Here is a 20,382-nt window from a genome sequence, read left to right on the forward strand (position 1 = left end):
AGATGCCAAATCTCCTGTTGCCTTAAAAGCTGTACATATATAAATGCTAATTTTAAACTTTCTCGGGGAATTTGTTCCTTAGAAGAACCTTACTCTAAATTATTTTGCGAAAAAAAACAAAAAAAATCACTCTTTATCCTTCACAAAAACATCTATTTTCGTGTGTTAGATTCTTTAAAGAAAAATTCCCCTGCAGACAGAGTCAAAGACCTCAGTGGAGGTTTAAGGGATATCTTTTGATTGCTTTTGTGTAAGTAGGAAATGGGACTACAAGGGAATGTTTCTTTATGTTTCTTAAGCAGCCTCCCAGGAGCTTGGCACAACAGGGGACAACAGGGATTAAAGATGCCCAAGTTTTCTATACCCACAGACCAAGTAAGCTGCTTTTTCTCAGACCTGCTATGAGAGGCACATGGCCATATGTAGCTGAAGACTTACCAATGTTAATCTCGTCATCAGTCAGAGTGTCTCCAATGAAATCAAACTGAAAGGACTGCAACGTTTGGGAAAATTTCTGAACAGCAGAGGAGTAATCTGTAAAGGAAGGGAAACAGGAGAAATGGTCAATACTGCTGCCTTTTGTCTGATTTCCTCATCTCTGTTAGAGCAGACAGGAGAAAAACAAAGGGAAGTGCTCCTAGCAGGTAGCAAGTTGCATTGCAAGACGTTAAACCAAAGACCAGACCTTCAGTAGAAAATTTGAGCAACTAAAACCACACATTAAAGATGAAGTAGGGCAGCTTAGTGAAGTCCTTTGTTTAAGTCATGGTACATGTTTTATATTCAATCCCTGTCCTATATGACCTGTTCTACCCAAAGCCTGTAAGACCTAAAGCTACTTAGTTGTACTCCTAAGAGAGTCTCCCTAAGCTTTATTGAGTGCCTATTATGGACAATGGACTAGACGTTTTCTTACCTCTACCAAAGAAATATCCACAATAATTGTACAAAGAAAAAAATAGCTCCAGGTTCCAGAGCTATCTGGAAGAGCTGTAACTAGAAGCCCGGTGGTCTGTCTGCATCTCTAGGGCATTTCCCATGACAACATAGGTAGTAACAGCTGGACATTTTACACATTAACCAGATGGCAGCCTGGGTTAAGATACTATCTGGCAGAGGGACAAATTTAACTTGCTCACAGAGTATGCACTAAGGGACCTAAAATAAGGAGATAATTGATGAAAAATTGAGGGTGGTATGGCCAGACAGATGTTTTTATTTTTGGTCAATGATTTTGAATTTTATTACACAGAAGTTTAATGATGATATAAAATTAAATCATAATTAGCTACGCTTTTGACAAATTATCCTTATTGAAATTTTTAAAATATGACATTCACCGGTATATCCAGCCAAACCTCCAATCTTGCTATGCCAAGAGTGGTTCTCAGGCCAGCAGTATCATCATCACCTGGGAGCTTGATAGAAATACACATTCCCAGGTCACACCCCAGACCTACAAAATCAGAAACTGCATTTTTATATAATCCCTAGGGGATTCATATGCTCTTTAGAGTTTGAGGAGCACTGCTGTCACCAACTAAAGTAACACATTAAGACCATATTCTATGAAAGATCAAGCTTCTTGGTAATTTTTGGCCCCCTTTTCCTATTTCTTCTTTCACTCCTTAGCTTCATCATCCTCCACCTTCATATCTATCAGATATACAAGCTACTGAAAGTTTCTGCTCTCACTCTAACAGAAAGGGAGACAATGCAAACAACAGTCCTTTCAATGAAAAGTTATCATGGTTAGGCTATCATGGTTAAAAACAATAAAACATGCTTAGGCATTTGTCTGGAGCAGATAAACATGCCAAGAATTTTATTACCTTCTTGCCTATGTCCCATTTTCAGGAGTACTTATTTTTAGTATTTAGATCCTTGACCCTCTGAACACATAATTGGCAATAATAACAACAATAATAATAATACTTTACAGAGATTGGAGACTGCAGACCAGGTTACCATTTGTTTTCAAATTTCCACATTTTAGAATCACATTTTCCACTTCAAATCAGGCCATATAAATGTGAGAGGAGCATGCACACCCTGCCTTCCACATTTCATCAGCAAAGAGAACACAAAACTGCCTCCATATCTGGAAAACTTTTCTCTGGCCTCTTTGGCCAGCAGCAAAAAAAATGCAAGGCCAGAGTTTCCCATGTGCTCTGTTTTACTCAGGGAAATTATATATGATATTCATTGTACTGTCCTTTCACAAATACCAGGATTTCGTAAATTGAGCTGAGCAAGGTACAGTTATAAATCACTCCTCATTTAGAATTATATGAACATTTTAGAAACCACAAATATTATGATTTTCAACATTTACAGTATTTTGTAAGTAAAGGCATGGAGTGAGAAAGGAGTTATATTCATTCCCTTTCTCATTATTTGCACCAACACTCTTCTCCAGATTTCTTGGACTTCAAAACACTACCTTACATCTGCACAGAGCCTGAAAATGTTTATGAAGGACTTTGCACAAACACTTTTCATTTACTCTTCCCAAGTACCTAAAGGTAGGTATTACTATCCTCACCTTATAAACAAACCCAAAAAATGAGACCATGAAGCAAATCACATGCACAAAAATACAAACACAAATTAACAGCTCTTCATGGAAAGAAGGTCTCATTTATTTGGCCTCTGTACTGAGGGAAATGCCAGGAAAGACATATAGTTTAGATTAATGTGTTGGGTGACTTCCTGACTACAAAGAATCAACACATAACCTAGAAATGCTTATCATGGATGGGACATTTATTTCTTTATCGTCCTAAAATTCGCTGCACCACTCCAAACCATGTAAATTCATCCTTATATCCTCCCTGATACTGCCCCACCCCCACCCACAACGCCACTATCTCATAATTTTTCAAGCTATCTTTGTCAGTTCTCCCTCAATCACCTTCTTATATATTCGTGTGTCTTCTATGATGTTTTTCCCTCATCTTTTCCTAGCTCATTTTAGAATGTAGTTGGATAGTGCCTTTTAGGCAATTGAAGCTTCCAGGGAATGAGGCAGAATATAAACGGGATCGATTAGTTAACTAATTCATATTATATAGATCCCAATTTGGTTTCTATCATTATAGTTTTCTACAGAATCATACGGAATATCCTCTTTTATTTCCAACTTATTTAAGTCTGCAGGATGTCTTGGTAATTCATGAATCAGTAATTCAATCTTTTTGTTACTAAGTAGTATCCTATTGTGTAAATATACCATAATTCATTCATTCATCTATTCAGGGACTTTTGTGATGTTTCTAGCCTTTCACTATTATGAATAAAAACTGCTATAAACACTCATGTAAAATTCTTTCTGAGACATATGTTTTCACTTCTCCCAAGGAGTGCACCCTAGGAGCTCAATGAATGTGTTTTACAGTTAGTTGCTAAATGTATATTAAACTATATAAGAAAAGGTTAAACTGTCTTCCAAAGCCATTGTACCATTTTGTATTCTTATCAACAATGTATGAGAATTTCAGTTGATCCACATACTTTCCAGCATCTGGTTATTTACTTCTTAATTTTAATTTTAGCCATTCTAATGGGTGTGTAGTGGTATTTCACTATAGTTTTAATTTGCATTTTCCTGATGACTAATGGTGCTGAGTATCTTATCATGTACTTATCGGACATTTGTAATAATTTTTCTTACAAAGGGTCTGTTCAAATTTTTGCTTGTTTTATGATTGAGTTGTTTATTTTCTTATTATTGAGCTATAAAATTTCTTTATATATTCTGGATCCAAGTATTTTGTCCCATATATATATATATATCTATATATATATCTATATATATATATATATATATCTCACAAGTACTATATAAATTAACTAAAGCTTAACAATCTAAGGGTTGTATATTCAAGACAAAAGAGTGAATCTTCATAAAAACAGTGAATGTTGTGATATATTAAGTTATTCTAATCAAATCACCTTCTTTCCAGCTCTGCAATCTCTGCAATAACGCTAAAAACCAACAGTCTCACAACTACAGTATCTATGAAAACCAACAGTTTAGCAGCCACTGGAGAGGGCAGAACTGAGCTGGAGGTTCACAAGGCCCCACTCTCAGAGAATGATTACTATTTGTCCAGTCTGAGAGGTACAGAAAGCTCCATTCTTAGAGTTTGTCTTTGCTTCTCTTAATGCAAAGTTCATTCTGTGTAAACTATGCTGCCATTGGAGCATTTACAAAAACAATCATCTGAAATTGTTTAAGATTGTGGTGACCTGAAGTGATGTACAAACTGGACTTATAAAGTGGCTGAACAAAACACCTGCTAAGAAAAAAAAAAGAATGACAAATTAGAGAAAGACATACTCATAGGGGTCTTTGCAAAGCTGAAAACTATTCCAAGAAATCTAGAAAGATACATACATGCAAAGAAATGTATGCACACTCTGGGTTGTGTGTTTGCCCACAGAAGACTTGAAAAGGCCTTAATCTCTCTCTTCTGCCTGAATTTGAGGCCCTGTACAAGCAAGGAGAGAATGGTAAGGCAGCATTGTAAATTTACTGCCCAAATGTTGAAGGCATGCCTTAAAACACACACAAAGCCTTTCAGCAAAAGCTGGGAGACTTACTGGTTAAAATTGTTTAATAAAATCACTGTCCAATCATTAGCAGAACACTAAGCTAAGCTATCAAAGACTTCAGTGGCTTCACACAACAAAAAGTACAGACTTTAAGACAGATATAGTCCAGGAGGTCAAAAAACAAAGAACAATAAGAGTCACTTATAACAAACCCTGGGAGGGAGACAGAATCTAATCTTCAGAGTTGTCACATTATATTTTTCTAAATGTACCCTTTTGAACAAGAAATTAGGAGTCACACAGAGAATACTGCCCCATACTCAAGAAAAAAAACAGGTTATCGATAGAAACTATTCAGGAGGAAGCCCAGACACTGGACTTTCAAAAAAAAAAGATTTTGAATTAGCTATTTTAAATATGTTCAAAGAATTAAACTAAACCATGCCTAATAACTAAAGGAGAGAATAAGAATGATGTGTCACCAAATAAAAAATAAAAATAGAGTGTTGGAGATATTTTTAAAAGAGCCAATTAAACCTTCTGTAGTTAAAAAATACAAGGAGGGCTTCCCTGGTGGCGCAGTGGTTGAGAGTCCACCTGCCGATGCGGAGGACGCAGGTTTGTGCCCTGGTCCGGGAGGATCCCACATGCCGTGGAGTGGCTGGGCCCGTGAGCCATGGCCGCTGACCCTGCGTGTCCAGAGCCTGTGCTCTGCAACGGGAGAGGCCACAGCAGTGAGAGGCCCGCGTACCAAAAAAAAAAAAAAATAGTACAAGGAATCAATAGTAAAGATCAATAAAACTAAAAGCTGGTTCTTTGAGAAGATGAATAAATTAATAAACCATTAGCTGCATTCATCAGGGTAAAACGGGAGAAGACTCAAATCAACAGAATTTGAAATGAAAAAGAAGTAACAAATGACACCAAAGAAATACAAAGGATCATGAGAGATTACTACAAGCAACTATGTGCCAATAAAATGGACAACCTGGAAGAAATGGACAAATTCTTAGAAAAGCAAAACCTTCCAAGACTGAATCAGGAAGAAATCGAAAATACAAACAGACCACTCAAAAGCACTGAAATTGAAACTGTGATTAAAAATCTTCCAACAAACAAAAGTGGAGGACCAGGTAGCTTCACAGACAAATTCTATTAAAAATTTAAAGAAGAGTTAATATCCATCCTTCTCAAACTCTTCCAAAATACAGGAAAGGGAGGACCACTCCCAAACTCATGCTTTGAAGCCACCATCACACCAATACCAAAACCAGACAAAGACGTCATGAAAAAAGAAAATTACAGGCCAATATCACTGATAAACATAGATGCAAAAATCCTCAACAAAATACTAACAAACAGAATCCAACAGCACATTAAAAGAATCATATACCATGAGCAAGACGGGATTCCCCCTGGAATGCAAGGATTCTTCAATATACACAAATCAATCAATGTGAAATACCATATTAACAAACTGAAGGATAAAAGCCATATGACAATCTCAATAGATGCAGAAAAAGCTTTCAACAAACTTCAATACCCATTTGTGATAAAAAACTCTCCAGAAACTGGGCATAGAGGGAACCAAACACAACATAATAAAGGCCATATATGACAAACCCACAGCCAACGTCATTCTCAATGGTGAAAAACTGAAACCATTTCCTCTAAGATCAGGAACAAGACAAGAGTGCACACTCTCACCAATATTATTCAACATAGTTTTGGAAGTCTTAGCCACAGCAATCAGAGAAGTAAAAGAAATAAAAGAATCCAAACTGGAAAAGAAGAAGTAAAACTGTCACTGTTTGCAGATGACATGATCCGATACATAGAGACTCCTAAAGATGCTACCAGAAAACTACTAGAGCTAATCAATGAATTTGGTAAAGTGGCAGGATACAAAATTAATGCACAGAAATCTCTGGCATTCCTATACACTAATGATGAAAAATCTGAAAGTGAAATCAAGAAAACACTCCCATTTACCATTGCAACAAAAAGAATAAAATATCTAGGAATAAACCTACCTAAGGAGACAAAAGACCTGTATGCAGAAAATTATAAGACACTGATGAAAGAAATTAAAGATGATACAAATAGATGGAGAGATATACCATGTTCTTGGATTGGAAGAATCAACATTGTGAAAATGACTCTACTACCCAAAGCAATCTATAGATTCAATGCAATCCCTATCAAACTACCACTGGCATTATTCACAGAACTAGAACAAAAAATTTTGCAATTTGTATGGAAACACAAAAGACCCCGAGTAGCCAAAGCAATCTTGAGAACGAAAGAAGGAACTGGAGGAATCAGGCTCCCTGACTTCAGACTATACTACAAAGCTACAGTTATCAAGACGGTATGGTACTGGCACAAAAACAGAAAGATAGATCAATGGAACAGGATAGAAAGCCCAGAGATAAACCCATGCACATATGGACACCTTATCTTTGATAAAGGTAGCAGGAATGTACAGTGGAGAAAGGACAGCCTCTTCAATAAGTGGTGCTGGGAAAACTGGACAGCTACATGTAAAAGTATGAGATTAGATCACTCCCTAACACCATACACAAAAATAAGCTCAAAATGGATTAAAGACCTAAATGTAAGGCCAGAAACTATCAAACTCTTAGAGGAAAACATAGGCAGAACACTCTATGACATAAATCACAGCAAGATCCTTTCTGACCCACCTCCTAGAGTCATGGAAATAAAAACAAAAATAAACAAATGGGACCTAATGAAACTTCAAAGCTTTTGCACAGCAAAGGAAACCATAAACAAGACCAAAAGACAACCCTCAGAATGGGAGAAAATATTTGCAAATGAAGCAACCGACAAAGGATTAATCTCCAAAATTTACAAGCAGCTCATGCAGCTCAATAACAAAAAAACAAACAACCCAATCCAAAAATGGGCAGAAGACCTAAATAGACATCTCTCCAAAGAAGATATACAGACTGCCAACAAACACATGAAAGAATGCTCAACATCATTAAACATTAGAGAAATGCAAATCAAAACTACAATGAGATATCATCTCACACCAGTCAGAATGGCCATCATCAAAAAATCTAGAAACAATAAATGCTGGAGAGGGTGTGGAGAAAAGGGCACCCTCTTGCACTGCTGGTGGGAATGTGAATTGGTTCAGCCACTATGGAGAACAGTATGGAGGTTCCTTAAAAAACTACAAATAGAACTACCATATGACCCAGCAATCCCACTACTGGGCATATACCCTGAGAAAACCAAAATTCAAAAAGAGTCATGTACCAAAATGTTCATTGCAGCTCTATTTACAATAGCCCAGAGATGGAAACAACCTAAGTGCCCGTCATCGGATGAATGGATAAAGAAGATGTGGCACATATATACAATGGAATATTACTCAGCCATAAAAAGAAACGAAATTGAGTATTTGTAATGAGGTGGATAGACCTAGAGTCTGTCATACAGAGTTAAGTAAGTCAGAAAGAAAAAGATAAATACCGTATGCTAACACATATATATGGAAGTTAAGAAAAAAAATGTCATGAAGAACCTAGGGGTAAAGCAGGAATAAAGACGCAGACCTCCTAGAGAACGGACTTGAGGTTATGGGGAGGGGGAAGGGTGAGCTGTGACAGGGCGAGAGAGAGTCATGGGCATATACACACTAACAAACGTAGTAAGGTAGATAGCTAGTGGGAAGCAGCCGCATGGCACAGGGATATTGGCTCGGTGCTTTGTGACAGCCTGGAGGGGTGGGATAGGGAGGGTGGGAGGGAGGGAGACGCAAGAGGGAAGACATATGGGAACATATGTTTATATATGACTGATTCACTTTGTTATAAAGCAGAAACTAACACACCATTGTAAAGCAATTATACCCCAATAAAGATGTTAAAAAAAAAAAATTGTACCTTCAGCTAAAAAAAAAAAAAAAAAAAAAAAGAATACCTGCCATCTAGCAGCCATAAGACTGCAGCCACTCTCTACAGTGAGCCCTGAGGAAACTCAGGATGTGAAAACTTGCCCCAGATAGCTGAGGTGCATAACAAAGGAATGATTTCAGTGAGCCCAGACTCTTGCACCTTCCCATAAATAGAAAAAGCACTAAATTCCTTAACTTGACATATCTGGTTTTCTTTAAGTAACAATAATCTTTTGATGTTTAGTCTACCTGCCTTTTGTTGCACAACTTCTATATAACCTGGCTCCCCCCTCTAGCCTCCTCAGAGCAGTTTCTCAGAGCTATCTGAAATGCTGTCTCCCAGGCTTCAGTCCTCATTTTGCCCCGAATAAAACTTAACTTGCAACCCTTACGTTGTGCATTTTTTGTCAACAATTATGGCAACCATGAAGGGACCCAGAGTGGACTTCTCTCCTTCACCTGAACTCTATGAGGAATCAAAGCCTTGGTACCAGCAGAGGCCCCTTGCACCCGTCGGGCTCCTTGGAGAGTCCAGACGAATTTGGGTACGTCTCTCCTGGTTCTCAGATCTCCAATGCTGGTTGATCATCCTGAGTTTTATTTGGTGGTATATAGCAGGTACCTACCCCTGCCCAGTTGAAAGATACTGGGCTGGGGTGGGGGGGAGCAGCTGAAAGATACCAGGGAATACCCACCCAGGTGAAAGATACTGGGGAGGGAGGTGCTGGTTGAAAGATACCAGGGTTTGCTTAGTTTTAAGAGACTGAGTGGTCTTGGCTGAGTGGTTAGGTAAGTGGCTGATCTGACACTTTTCCTCAGTTCAGCTGCCTTAATAGAATTTGCCAAGATAAAAATGAAGATATAACATGAAAGCAATGCTCCAAAGAAAAGGGACAAGACTCCTCCCAGCCGGTTACAGCTTTCTCAGGCGACTAAGAAATTTACGGGAGTGGTGGAGGCAGAGGCCTCATATCATGCAGTGGTCCCATAGGGAAACCCTCTCATTAATTAAAACACTTGCTTAGGGCTTCCCTGATGGCGCAGTGGTTGAGAGTCCGCCTGCCGATGCAGGGGACACGGGTTCGTGCCCCGGTCCGGGAGGATCCCACATGCTGTGGAGCGGCTGGACCCGTGAGCCATGGCCGCTGAGCCTGCGCGTCCAGAGCCTGTGCTCCGCAACGGGAGAGGCCACAACAGTGAGAGGCCCGCGTACCGCACAAAAATTTTAAAAAATGAAAAAAAAAACACTTGCTCATCCAGGGGCTGCAGATAAGAATTGGCCATTCAGAAATCTGAGCACCCAGTGGTCTTAGACCACTGAAGGGAGACACTGAGACACATAAAAGCACTGAAACAACTCTAGGGTGATACCTAGAGGACTCAAGCTCACAAGCAGCACACTGGCCCACCACACAACTTCATTAGTAAATTTTATCCCTGACAAATTCAACTTAAAATGGGAAATAGAATCTCTCAAACACAGAAACAAGGGGCGTCAGAAAACCAACCTCCGACTAACACACCAGACAGATTCATGTATAACACTGTACGGAGCTCATACTTGCAAGTACCTAGTTAACTGGGGAAATTATACTAAAGGAGATCTGAACCTAAAATGGCCAAATTGGGGTTCTTCTGATATTCCAAAATTGCTATTTTTGCGCACACAGTTAAAAAAAGCCTGCCACAAGATCAAACAGACTGAATGGAATGCTTATTTTGACTGGTACCTAGAAGCTTCTAATAGAGGAAATGATAGAGTAACTTTTTGCAACAATATCAGAACTAAAAAAGGCTGCTAGCACCCTGTCTCTGACTCTGTCTCTCCCTCTGCTCCTCCCATGTATCCTCTTCTATCAGAATTGCTTGGCCCAGATGCTATCTCTTTTTCTCTTCCAACTCTTCCACCTCCTGCTGCTCCCTCTTCCCCAGCAAAGGAAGATAAAAAAGTCAGAAGTGATTATAGCTCCCTTTAATGAGAAACCTATTACAGGGAGAGGTGAGCCATCCTCGGTGCTTATGTACACATCATGGACCTGAGCAGAACCTAGAGCCTTGGCTAAAGAATTTCCGGATCTGAGTCAGGATCCACTGGAATTTGCTAAGGAATGTGAGTTAACCATCCAGACCTATAAGCCTGGGTTTTCAATTTTATATCAATTGGTATTTACTTAATTGGAAATTAAAGGAAATCTCGCCCTACTGTCTTTCAGATGTAAATGTTCTACCTGATCTTTCTAGTACGATCCCTGTGTGTGTGTGCCTGTGTGTGTCTGTGTGTGTGTATGTGCTTTGAAAACTTGACCTCTGCCATACTGTTTGAGAGTAAACTCTCCAGATTTTACTTAGATTACATTCTCCCCCACTCTCTTATGGGGAAGCCTCTTGCATCTTAATAGTTTGAATCAGTATATATATACTTTATTAATGGCCAAATGATGGATCCTTTTAAAATTGGAGAAACTAACAAATTTGTGAATCTAGAGCACTCTCATTATAAACAGCTGTTTTATTGGTACCTATAAAAACAAAAAAAATCAAATTAAAGGTGGAAAAAAGAAATATATCTAATGATTAACCTAAGAAATTCTTTAGTTTAAAACAAGTAAGAAAAACTGGTTTGGGAAGCTTCATTTGTGGTCTGTGCTTTCCCTCAATGGGTCTTACAGATGCTAATAAAAGCATTACAATAATTAATGTTAACAGGAAAAATCCTGTAAGGAAAATCTAGATACTATTTCCAACAAGATAGAAATTTTAAAGGAATTATCTCGAATAAAGAAATATTTAGATGGTTATTTAAAATGGGATAAATAAAATGGACGTTTATGTAATTAAAACACAAGGTTTTGATATTACTACACTACCTAAGGTTAAATGGGCCAGAAGGAACCCCATACTAGTCCCCAACATTAAAAGCCAAACAAGTCTGTTCTATTTATCCCAGTTTTAAAATATATTTAAGATTTGATGGAGAAATTAAAACCTTTAGAGACAAGCAAAAGCTGAGAGAGTTCAGCACCACCAAATCAGCTCTACAACAACTGCTAAAGGAACTTCTCTAGGCAAGAAACACAAAAGAAGGAAAAGACCTACAATAACAAACCCAAAACAATTAAGAAAATGGGAATGGGAACACACATATCGATAATTACCTTAAATGTAAATGGACTAAATGCTCCCACCAAAAGACACAGATTGGCTGAATGGATACAAAAGCAAGACCCATATATTTGCTGTCTACAAGAGACCCACTTCAGACCTAGAGACACATACAGACTGAAAGTAAGGGGATGGAAAAAGGTATTTCATGCAAATGGAAACCAAAAGAAAGCTGGAGTAGCAATTCTCATATCAGACAAAATAGACTTTAAAACAAAGACTATTAGAAGAGACAAAGAAGGACACTACATAATGATCAAGGGATCGATCCAAGAGGAAGATATAACAATTGTAAATATTTATGCACCCAACATAGGTGCACCTCAATACATAAGGCAAATACTGACAACCATAAAAGGGGAAATCGACAGTAACACATTCATAGTAGGGGACTTTAACACCCCACTTTCACCAATGGACAGATCATCCAAAATGAAAATAAATAAGGAAACACAAGCTTTAAATGATACATTAAATGAGATGGAGTTAATTGATATTTATAGGACATTCCATCCAAAAACAACAGAATACACATTTTTCTCAAGTGCTCATGGAACATTCTCCAGGATAGATCATATCTTGGGTCACAAATCAAGCCTTGGTAAATTTAAGAAAATTGAAATTGTATCAAGTATCTTTTCCGACCACAACGCTATGAGACTCGATATCAATCACAGGAGAAGATCTGTAAAAAATACAAACACATGGAGGCTAAACAATACACTACTTAATAACGAAGTGATCACTGAAGAAATCAAAGGGGAAATCAAAAAATACCTAGAAACAAATGACAATGGAGACACTACGACTCAAAATCTATGGGATGCAGCAAAAGCAGTTCTAAGAGGGAAGTTTATAGCAATACAATCTTACCTTAAGAAACAGGAAACATCTCGAATAAACAACCTAACCTTGCACCTAAAGCAATTAGAGAAAGAAGAACAAAAAAACCCCAAAGTTAGCAGGAGGAAAGAAATCATAAAAATCAGATCAGAAATAAATGAAAAAGAAATGAAGGAAACGAGAGCAAACATCAATAAAACTAAAAGCTGGTTCTTTGAAAGGATAAACAAAATTGATAAACCATTAGCCAGACTCATCAAGAAAAAAAGGGAGAAGACTCAAATCAATAGAATTAGAAATGAAAAAGGAGAAGTAACGACTGACACTGCAGAAATACAAAAGATCATGAGAGATTACTACAAGCAACTCTATGCCAATAAAATGGACAATCTGGAAGAAATGGACAAATTCTTAGAAAGGCACAACCTGCCAAGACTGAATCAGGAAGAAATAGAAAATATGAACAGACCAATCACAAGCACTGAAATTGAAACTGTGATTAAAAATCTTCCAACAAGCAAAAGCCCAGGACCAGATGGCTTCACAGGCGAATTCTATCAAACATTTAGAGAAGAGCTATCACCTATCCTTCTCAGACTCTTCCAAAATATAGCAGAGGGAGGAACACTCCCCAACTCATTCTACGAGGCCACCATCACCCTGATACCAAAACCAGACAAGGATGTCAAAAAGAAAGAAAACTACAGGCCAATATCACTGATGAACACAGATGCAAAGATCCTCAACAAAATACTAGCAAACAGAATCCAACAGCACATTAAACGGATCATACACCATGATCAAGTGGGGTTTATTCCAGGAATGCAAGGATTCTTCAATATACGCAAATCAATCAACGTGATACACCATATTAACAAATTGAAGGAGAAAAACCATATGATCATCTCAATAGATGCAGAGAAAGCTTTTGACAAAATTCAACACCCATTTATGATAAAAACCCTGCAGAAAGTAGGCATAGAGGGAACTTTCCTCAACATAATAAAGGCCATATATGACAAACCCACAGCCAACATCGTCCTCAATGGTGGAAAACTGAAAGCATTTCCACTAAGATCAGGAACAAGACAAGGTTGCCCACTCTCACCACTCGTCTTCAACATAGTTTTGGAAGTTTTAGCCACAGCAATCAGAGAAGAAAAGGAAATAAAAGGAATCCAAATCGGAAAAGAAGAAGTAAAGCTGTCACTGTTTGCAGATGACATGATACTATACATACAGAACCCTAAAGATGCTACCAGAAAACTACTAGAGCTAATCAATGAATTTGGTAAAGTAGCAGGATACAAAATTAATGCACAGAAATCTCTGGCATTCCTATACACTAAGGATGAAAAATCTGAAAGTGAAATCAAGAAAACACTCCCATTTACCATTGCAACAAAAAGAATAAAATACCTAGGAATAAACCTACCTAAGGAGACAAAAGACCTGTATGCAGAAAATTATAAGACACTGATGAAAGAAATTAAAGATGATACAAATAGATGGAGAGATATACCATGTTCTTGGATTGGAAGAATCAACATTGTGAAAATGACTCTACTACCCAAAGCAATCTACAGATTCAATGCAATCCCTATGAAACTACCACTGGCATTTTTCACAGAACTAGAACAAAAAATCTCACAATTTGTATGGAAACACAAAAGACCCCGAATAGCCAAAGCAATTTTGAGAACGAAAAATGGAGCTGGAGGAATCAGGCTTCCTGACTTCAGACTATACTACAAAGCTACAGTAATCAAGACAGTATGGTACTGGCACAAAAACAGAAATATAGATCAATGGAACAGGATAGAAAGCCCAGAGATAAACCCACGCACATATGGTCACCTTATCTTTGACAAAGGAGGCAGAAATGTACAGTGGAGAAAGGACAGCCTCTTCAATAAGTGGTGCTGGGAAAACTGGACAGCTACATGTAAAAGTATGAGATTAGATCACTCCCTAACACCATACACAAAAATAAGCTCAAAATGGATTAAAGACCTAAATGTAAGGCCAGAAACTATCAAACTCTTAGAGGAAAACATAGGCAGAACACTCTATGACATAAATCACAGCAAGATCCTTTTTGACCCACCTCCTAGAGAAATGGAAATAAAAACAAAAGTAAACAAATGGGACCTAATGAAACTTAAAAGCTTTTGCGCAGCAAAGGAAACCATAAAGAAGACCAAAAGACAACCCTCAGAATGGGAGAAAATATTTGCAAATGAAGCAACTGACAAAGGATTAATCTCCAAAATTTATAAGCAGCTCATGCAGCTTAATAACAAAAGAACAAACAACCCAATCCAAAAATGGGCAGAAGACCTAAATAGACATTTCTCCAAAGAAGATATACAGACTGCCAACTAACACATGAAAGAATGCTCAACATCACTAATCATTAGAGAAATGCAAATCAAAACTACAATGAGATATCATCTCACACCAGTCAGAATGGCCATCATCAAAAAATCTAGAAACAATAAATGCTAGAGAGGGTGTGGAGAAAAGGGAACCCTCTTACACTGTTGGTGGGAATGTAAATTGATACAGCCACTGTGGAGAACAGTATGGATGTTCCTTAAAAAGCTACAAATAGAACTACCATATGACCCAGCAATCCCACTACTGGGCATATACCCTGAGAAAACCATAATTCAAAAAGAGTCATGTACCAAAATGTTCATTGCAGCTCTATTTACAATAGCCCAGAGATGGAAACAACCTAAGTGTCCATCATCGGATGAATGGATAAAGAAGATGTGGCACATATATACAATGGAGTATTACTCAGCCATAAAAAGAGACGAAATTGAGCTATTTGTAATGAGGTGGATAGACCTAGAGTCTGTCATACAGAGTGAAGTAAGTCAGAAAGAGAGAGACAAATACCGTATGCTAACACATATATATGGAATTTAAGAAAAAAATAATGTCATGAAAAACCTAGGGGTGAAACAGGAATAAAGACACAGACTTACTAGAGAATGGACTTGAGGCTATGGGGAGGGGGAAGGGTAAACGGTGACAAAGCAATAAAGAGGCATGGACATGTATACACTACCAAACGTAAGGTAGATAGCTAGTGGGAAGCAGCCGCATAGCACAGGGAGATCAGCTCGGTGCTGTGTGACCACCTGGAGGGGTGGGATAGGGAGGGTGGGAGGGAGGGTGACGCAAGCGGGAAGAGATATGGGAACATATGTATATATATAACTGATTCATTTTGTTGTGAAGCTGAAACTAACATACCATTGTAAAGCAATTATGCTCCAATAAAGATGTTTAAAAAAAAGCGTTAAAAAAATATATATATATTTAAGGGGCTAGAAAAAAATTTTTTCTTTACACCAAGATACCTGACCAACGATTATTTGGGACAACAATTAGGCCAAAGGTTCTGAGTTCATTGGCTCAAGCCCACTCTGGGGATCCCAGAGCCTGTAACAGGGAAGAGCAAATTCTGACTCCATGTTGGTTCTGTTTCTTTTACTTTAACCTTTGCTTTTTGTTCCTTTTGTTAGTATTATAATCACTGTCTATAGCTGTAAGCATACATAATGGCCTGCAACAGGGAACCTTGCCCCTCTGCCTGACTGTTAAACTAAAAGGCCTTTGTTCAGCTCTCAGAGAGACATTCTGACCCTGCCCACCTGTGAATGGCTGCAGAAAAGAAGAAATTAACGTATCCCCTCACCAGTGTAGACCAAGCAAGGAGATATCTTGCAAGATAAATGGCCTTTTTACTTTACTCCCTCACCTCCATTCCCTCTCTGTTCTATAAAAGTATCTGACATCCAGACCCTGATAAGATGTTTTTTTGGGTACACTAGTCCGCCATCTTCTCAGTCTGCCTGCTTTCCAAATAAAGTCACTATTCCTTGCCTCAACACCTCGTCTCCTGATTTATTGGCCTGTTGTGCCAGGCCAACAAGCAAAGCGAGCTAGGACTCGGTAACAAGACTTTTATATAAAAATAGATAAAATGGACAGGGAACAAAAAGAAGAAAAACTCCTAGAACTCCTCCTGTAAGCTTGTTGATTGGACCCTAATGAAAAGTAAAGTTAAAGGTATAAAGTTGACAGAAATGAGATGAAAGTATATAAAATTGGTATATATAAATGAGCTTTATATAAGATGGATACATCTTTTTTGGTTAATTATATTGGGGGATAGGCATGTTTCACTGGGAAATACTTCCCCTGCATGGACTTATAAGACAAGGCATATAAATCTTCCCCTCAGGAAATATTAATTGAACATACTAAAAGACACCAATAGGGTTACTTGAGCCATACAAATAAGGAAAACTGGGAACTAACATTAAAGAGCTAATAAAAATAAAAATAGTGATTTTGCTCTGGGTTTAACTTGTAAACTCAGAAAGAAGGTCTTTGCTGAATGCCTTATACAAACCTTTGAAGGCATGATAAACTAAACTCTAAAGTTCTACAACATAGAACTCATAAAATAAGTTAGAAATCTTGTCACTGATAAAATCTTTTAGTATCTTATGGGTGACAGACCTGTTCTTTGGGAAACTAAAAGCAACCATCTTTCTCTTGCAAATCTCTACAAACCAGGCCACAAGGACCTGAGACTGAGCCTAATTAGGTCAATCTGGCAAGACCTGAAACCAAGGGGAAAACAATGGCAAAGTGGCACTTTTAAAATTCAAACCACCGGGAATGCTCCCTCAGCCAATCTTTACAAACAGTAAAGCCTTAGTCATCTAAGCAAGCAACTTTAATGTGTTCCAACTGTTCTTTGTAAACTAGTAAGTTTATATTGTAATACCTGATTCATAACTAAGTTTTTTTTTAATGAAGCCATGAGATCTCTAGTTTTGCCTGTTTATGTCTGTGTACACATTATACATATGATATATCTCTACCTCTGGAAAGTATTATGAAAATTGAATTTATAAGAGCTCTATTTAATATTTTTTAAAAAGCACTTACAAATAAAGAAACCGGCCAAAATGACTTTCAGGTTCACGTGAACTGGGAAATATTCAATATTAAGTTGACATCCGGTATTAAAGTTTGTTTGTTGATCTAATTAATATAGACATGCCGTTAGAGTCATCAATATTAAGTATAATACTTTATTGTACCTAAGTTTAATAGAAGTCAAATAAGACCTTATGTCTGTTGCAAGAAAAATAACTTGATATGATGAGTCTCTGAATGTAAATGAGATGAGAGCTTTTGGGTAAACTCTTTAAAAATAGATTTTAGAAATGTCTACTTAAAATTATCTCTTCAGATATCTGATAACTTCTAGAGTTGTGCTAATTTAAGTGCTGAAAGTTTATTGAATAGCTAGATAATTTCCAAAAAAAATGAGATACTGAGACATCAATTACTAAGTAGAGAAACTAAAGGTATTTAGGACTATTAATGACAATGTTTGGTGCCACCCTGAGATAGCCTCTATAAGAAAACAAATGTTTTTAGAAATTATCACTGGTATTTATGTTCATCAATGTACAGAATACTAATGTAAAAGACAGTTCACAATTGCTTACTTCTTAACTTTCACTAGAAATTAAGTTTTTAAGAGTTGAGGATTCTAATTTAAACACATAATTAAAGTTAATACGAATAATATGGAAACACTTCAGTGTACAGTAGGAAAAGAGAATGTGTGTTTTTAGTAAAGAAGATATGAGGAATGGAATTACATTTTATTGAGGGAAAAGAAAGAAAGTATGTCTTGATTTATTTGGATAGAAAAATAAGGGACAGGCTGATATGAAAACAGAAAGTGATGAAAGATTGTGGAAAGAAACCACGAGGGGAAAAAAAGTTTTATGCATGGTCAGGATTAATTAAATTTAGATTGAAGTTAACTAAGTAAATAGATTTTGTTGTTAAGTAAGCTGGTACAAGACTGGGATTTGAACAAAGTTTCTTAGAGTGCTCCTTTTTGGTAGATTTTGTGAGTTTCTGTGCCCTTAAGTAATGTTTTTTAGACTTTGGTTAAATGAATAAGTATTGTTTCAGAGTGACCTGTTGTGTTTTAAAACCGTTTTGATATTTTTAACAAACTTACCAAATATTAAACTCCAACTAAAGCTCTTTTAGCCTCCAGCTGATTCTGGGCTGCTCTGAAGGAACGTCTCTGAGACATCTTAAAGAGGAATGTTAAACTAAGTTTATTTGGTATGTTTAATTACTTCAGAAAATTTGTCAAGTGATTGGAGATGAAACTTAGGTTGTAGTGTATGGATAAATGTCATTAATATAGATATTCCAAAATTGATATGGAATTCCTAACATCTGATATGCCCTGATATAATGTTATCAGTCAAAATTCTATTTATTCTAAAATGTTATATGTCACAGAAATATCCAAGTTTCCTACTAATTGCATTGTATTCTAATTTTTAAACCTTGCTATTTTAAGTTTTGTCTGGATGCTTTTACAAAATGAAGATTTTCAAGAAGACTCATAAAAAGAACTTTTTGTAACAAACATAAGTTTCTGATGGCCTTTAAATAATACCACTGAACTGTATAACAAATGACAGAAAACCTGAATACTTCATCCATATCAATAGGAATCAATTACATGGAACTGAATGAACTGATGAATATAATTTATAACTTTATGACTTTGGGAAATATACTAGCTTTACTCTTTGTTTTTCAGAAAAACTTTTTCTCTTACGTTATGACCTACAAGTTGATAAAGTATACCTTTGTAAAACAAAGATAAAACATTTATCTTTTTCTCTCTACCTAACCCTGCCAGAATTTGGCTTCTCCACCTGGCTCTCCTATGAACTTGATGGTTTATTGCAACTGAATTACAACTAATCAGTTTTTTTCTTCCTTTTTCTTTTTTTGGGCTGTGTTGGGTCTTCATTGCTGCATACAGGCTTTCTCCGGGTGTGGCGAGTGGGGGGCTACTCTTCATTGAGGTGTTCGCACTTCTCATTCTGGTGGCTTCTCTTGTTGTGGAGCATGGGCTCTAGGCACACAGGCTTCAGTAGTTGCAGCATGTGGGCTCAGTAGTTGTGGCAGGCGAGCCCTAGATGCGTAGGCTTCAGTAGTTGTGGCGTGTGGGCTCAGTAGTTGTGTCTCACGGGCTCTAGAGCACAGGCTCAGTAATTGTGGCACACGGGCTTAGTAGCTCTGCAGCATGTGGGATCTTACCAGACCAGGGATTGAACCCCTGTCCCCTGCATTGGCAGGCGGATTCTTAACCACTGTGCCACCAGGGAAGTCCCCTAATAATTGTTTTAATTTGCTCTTAGTTTCCAAATTGTTCATGATTTGTGTCTCCCTCCTGCACTATGTCTTTGTCAATATTACTAACTGCATTACTTATATCCTGTCTATTTTATAAGATGGTTGTCTCTTACAGTACTCAATGTGTAACCAGGCCTCCAACAAATTTGATGATGGCTAAACATCTTGAGAAAATAGATCACATTTGTGACTCATAAAATAATTTTAATAGTGTGATTCTAGATATGGGAAGAAGCAACAAAGGAAAATATTTCCTGTGTCATAGTAGATTAGTAAGACAGAGGACCCAGAGAATCTTTAACTGTCAACAGGGCCTAATCCAGAAATTAACACCTGGTGTGGGATAGCAACAAGAACTTTCGCCTGATCTAGGATGAGCCTCCCAGTACTGTGGGACAAAATTTGGTCATGAAATGTCTCCCAAACATTGGTTGAATTTCCAACCAAGAGAAGGGACTGATATATAGAATATTTAAACAAAGGATGTCACAGTCATCAACGATTGCATCCCGCAATGTGAGCTGGTGAGTCCTGAGGAAACACAGGGCCAAAAATAATACCTGCCATTTGGCAGGCATCAGACTGCAGCCACTCCCTACAGTGAGCCTTGAGGAAAC

General features: G+C 37.5%; 1 protein-coding gene across 1 annotated transcript in view; it reads right to left on the minus strand.

Annotated features, from left to right (window-relative positions):
• Positions 1 to 20,382, minus strand: part of OPHN1 (oligophrenin 1) — a 606,425-nt gene that overhangs the window by 410,651 nt on the left and 175,392 nt on the right. The window contains exon 3 of the mRNA XM_082681995.1: positions 439 to 534. Coding sequence (XP_082538121.1) covers positions 439 to 534 — 96 coding nt within the window. The remainder of the gene's footprint in view (positions 1 to 438; positions 535 to 20,382) is intronic.

This window comes from Grampus griseus (assembly GCF_964374135.1).
Source record: "Grampus griseus genome assembly, chromosome: X".
NCBI classification, from domain to species: Eukaryota; Metazoa; Chordata; class Mammalia; order Artiodactyla; family Delphinidae; genus Grampus; species Grampus griseus.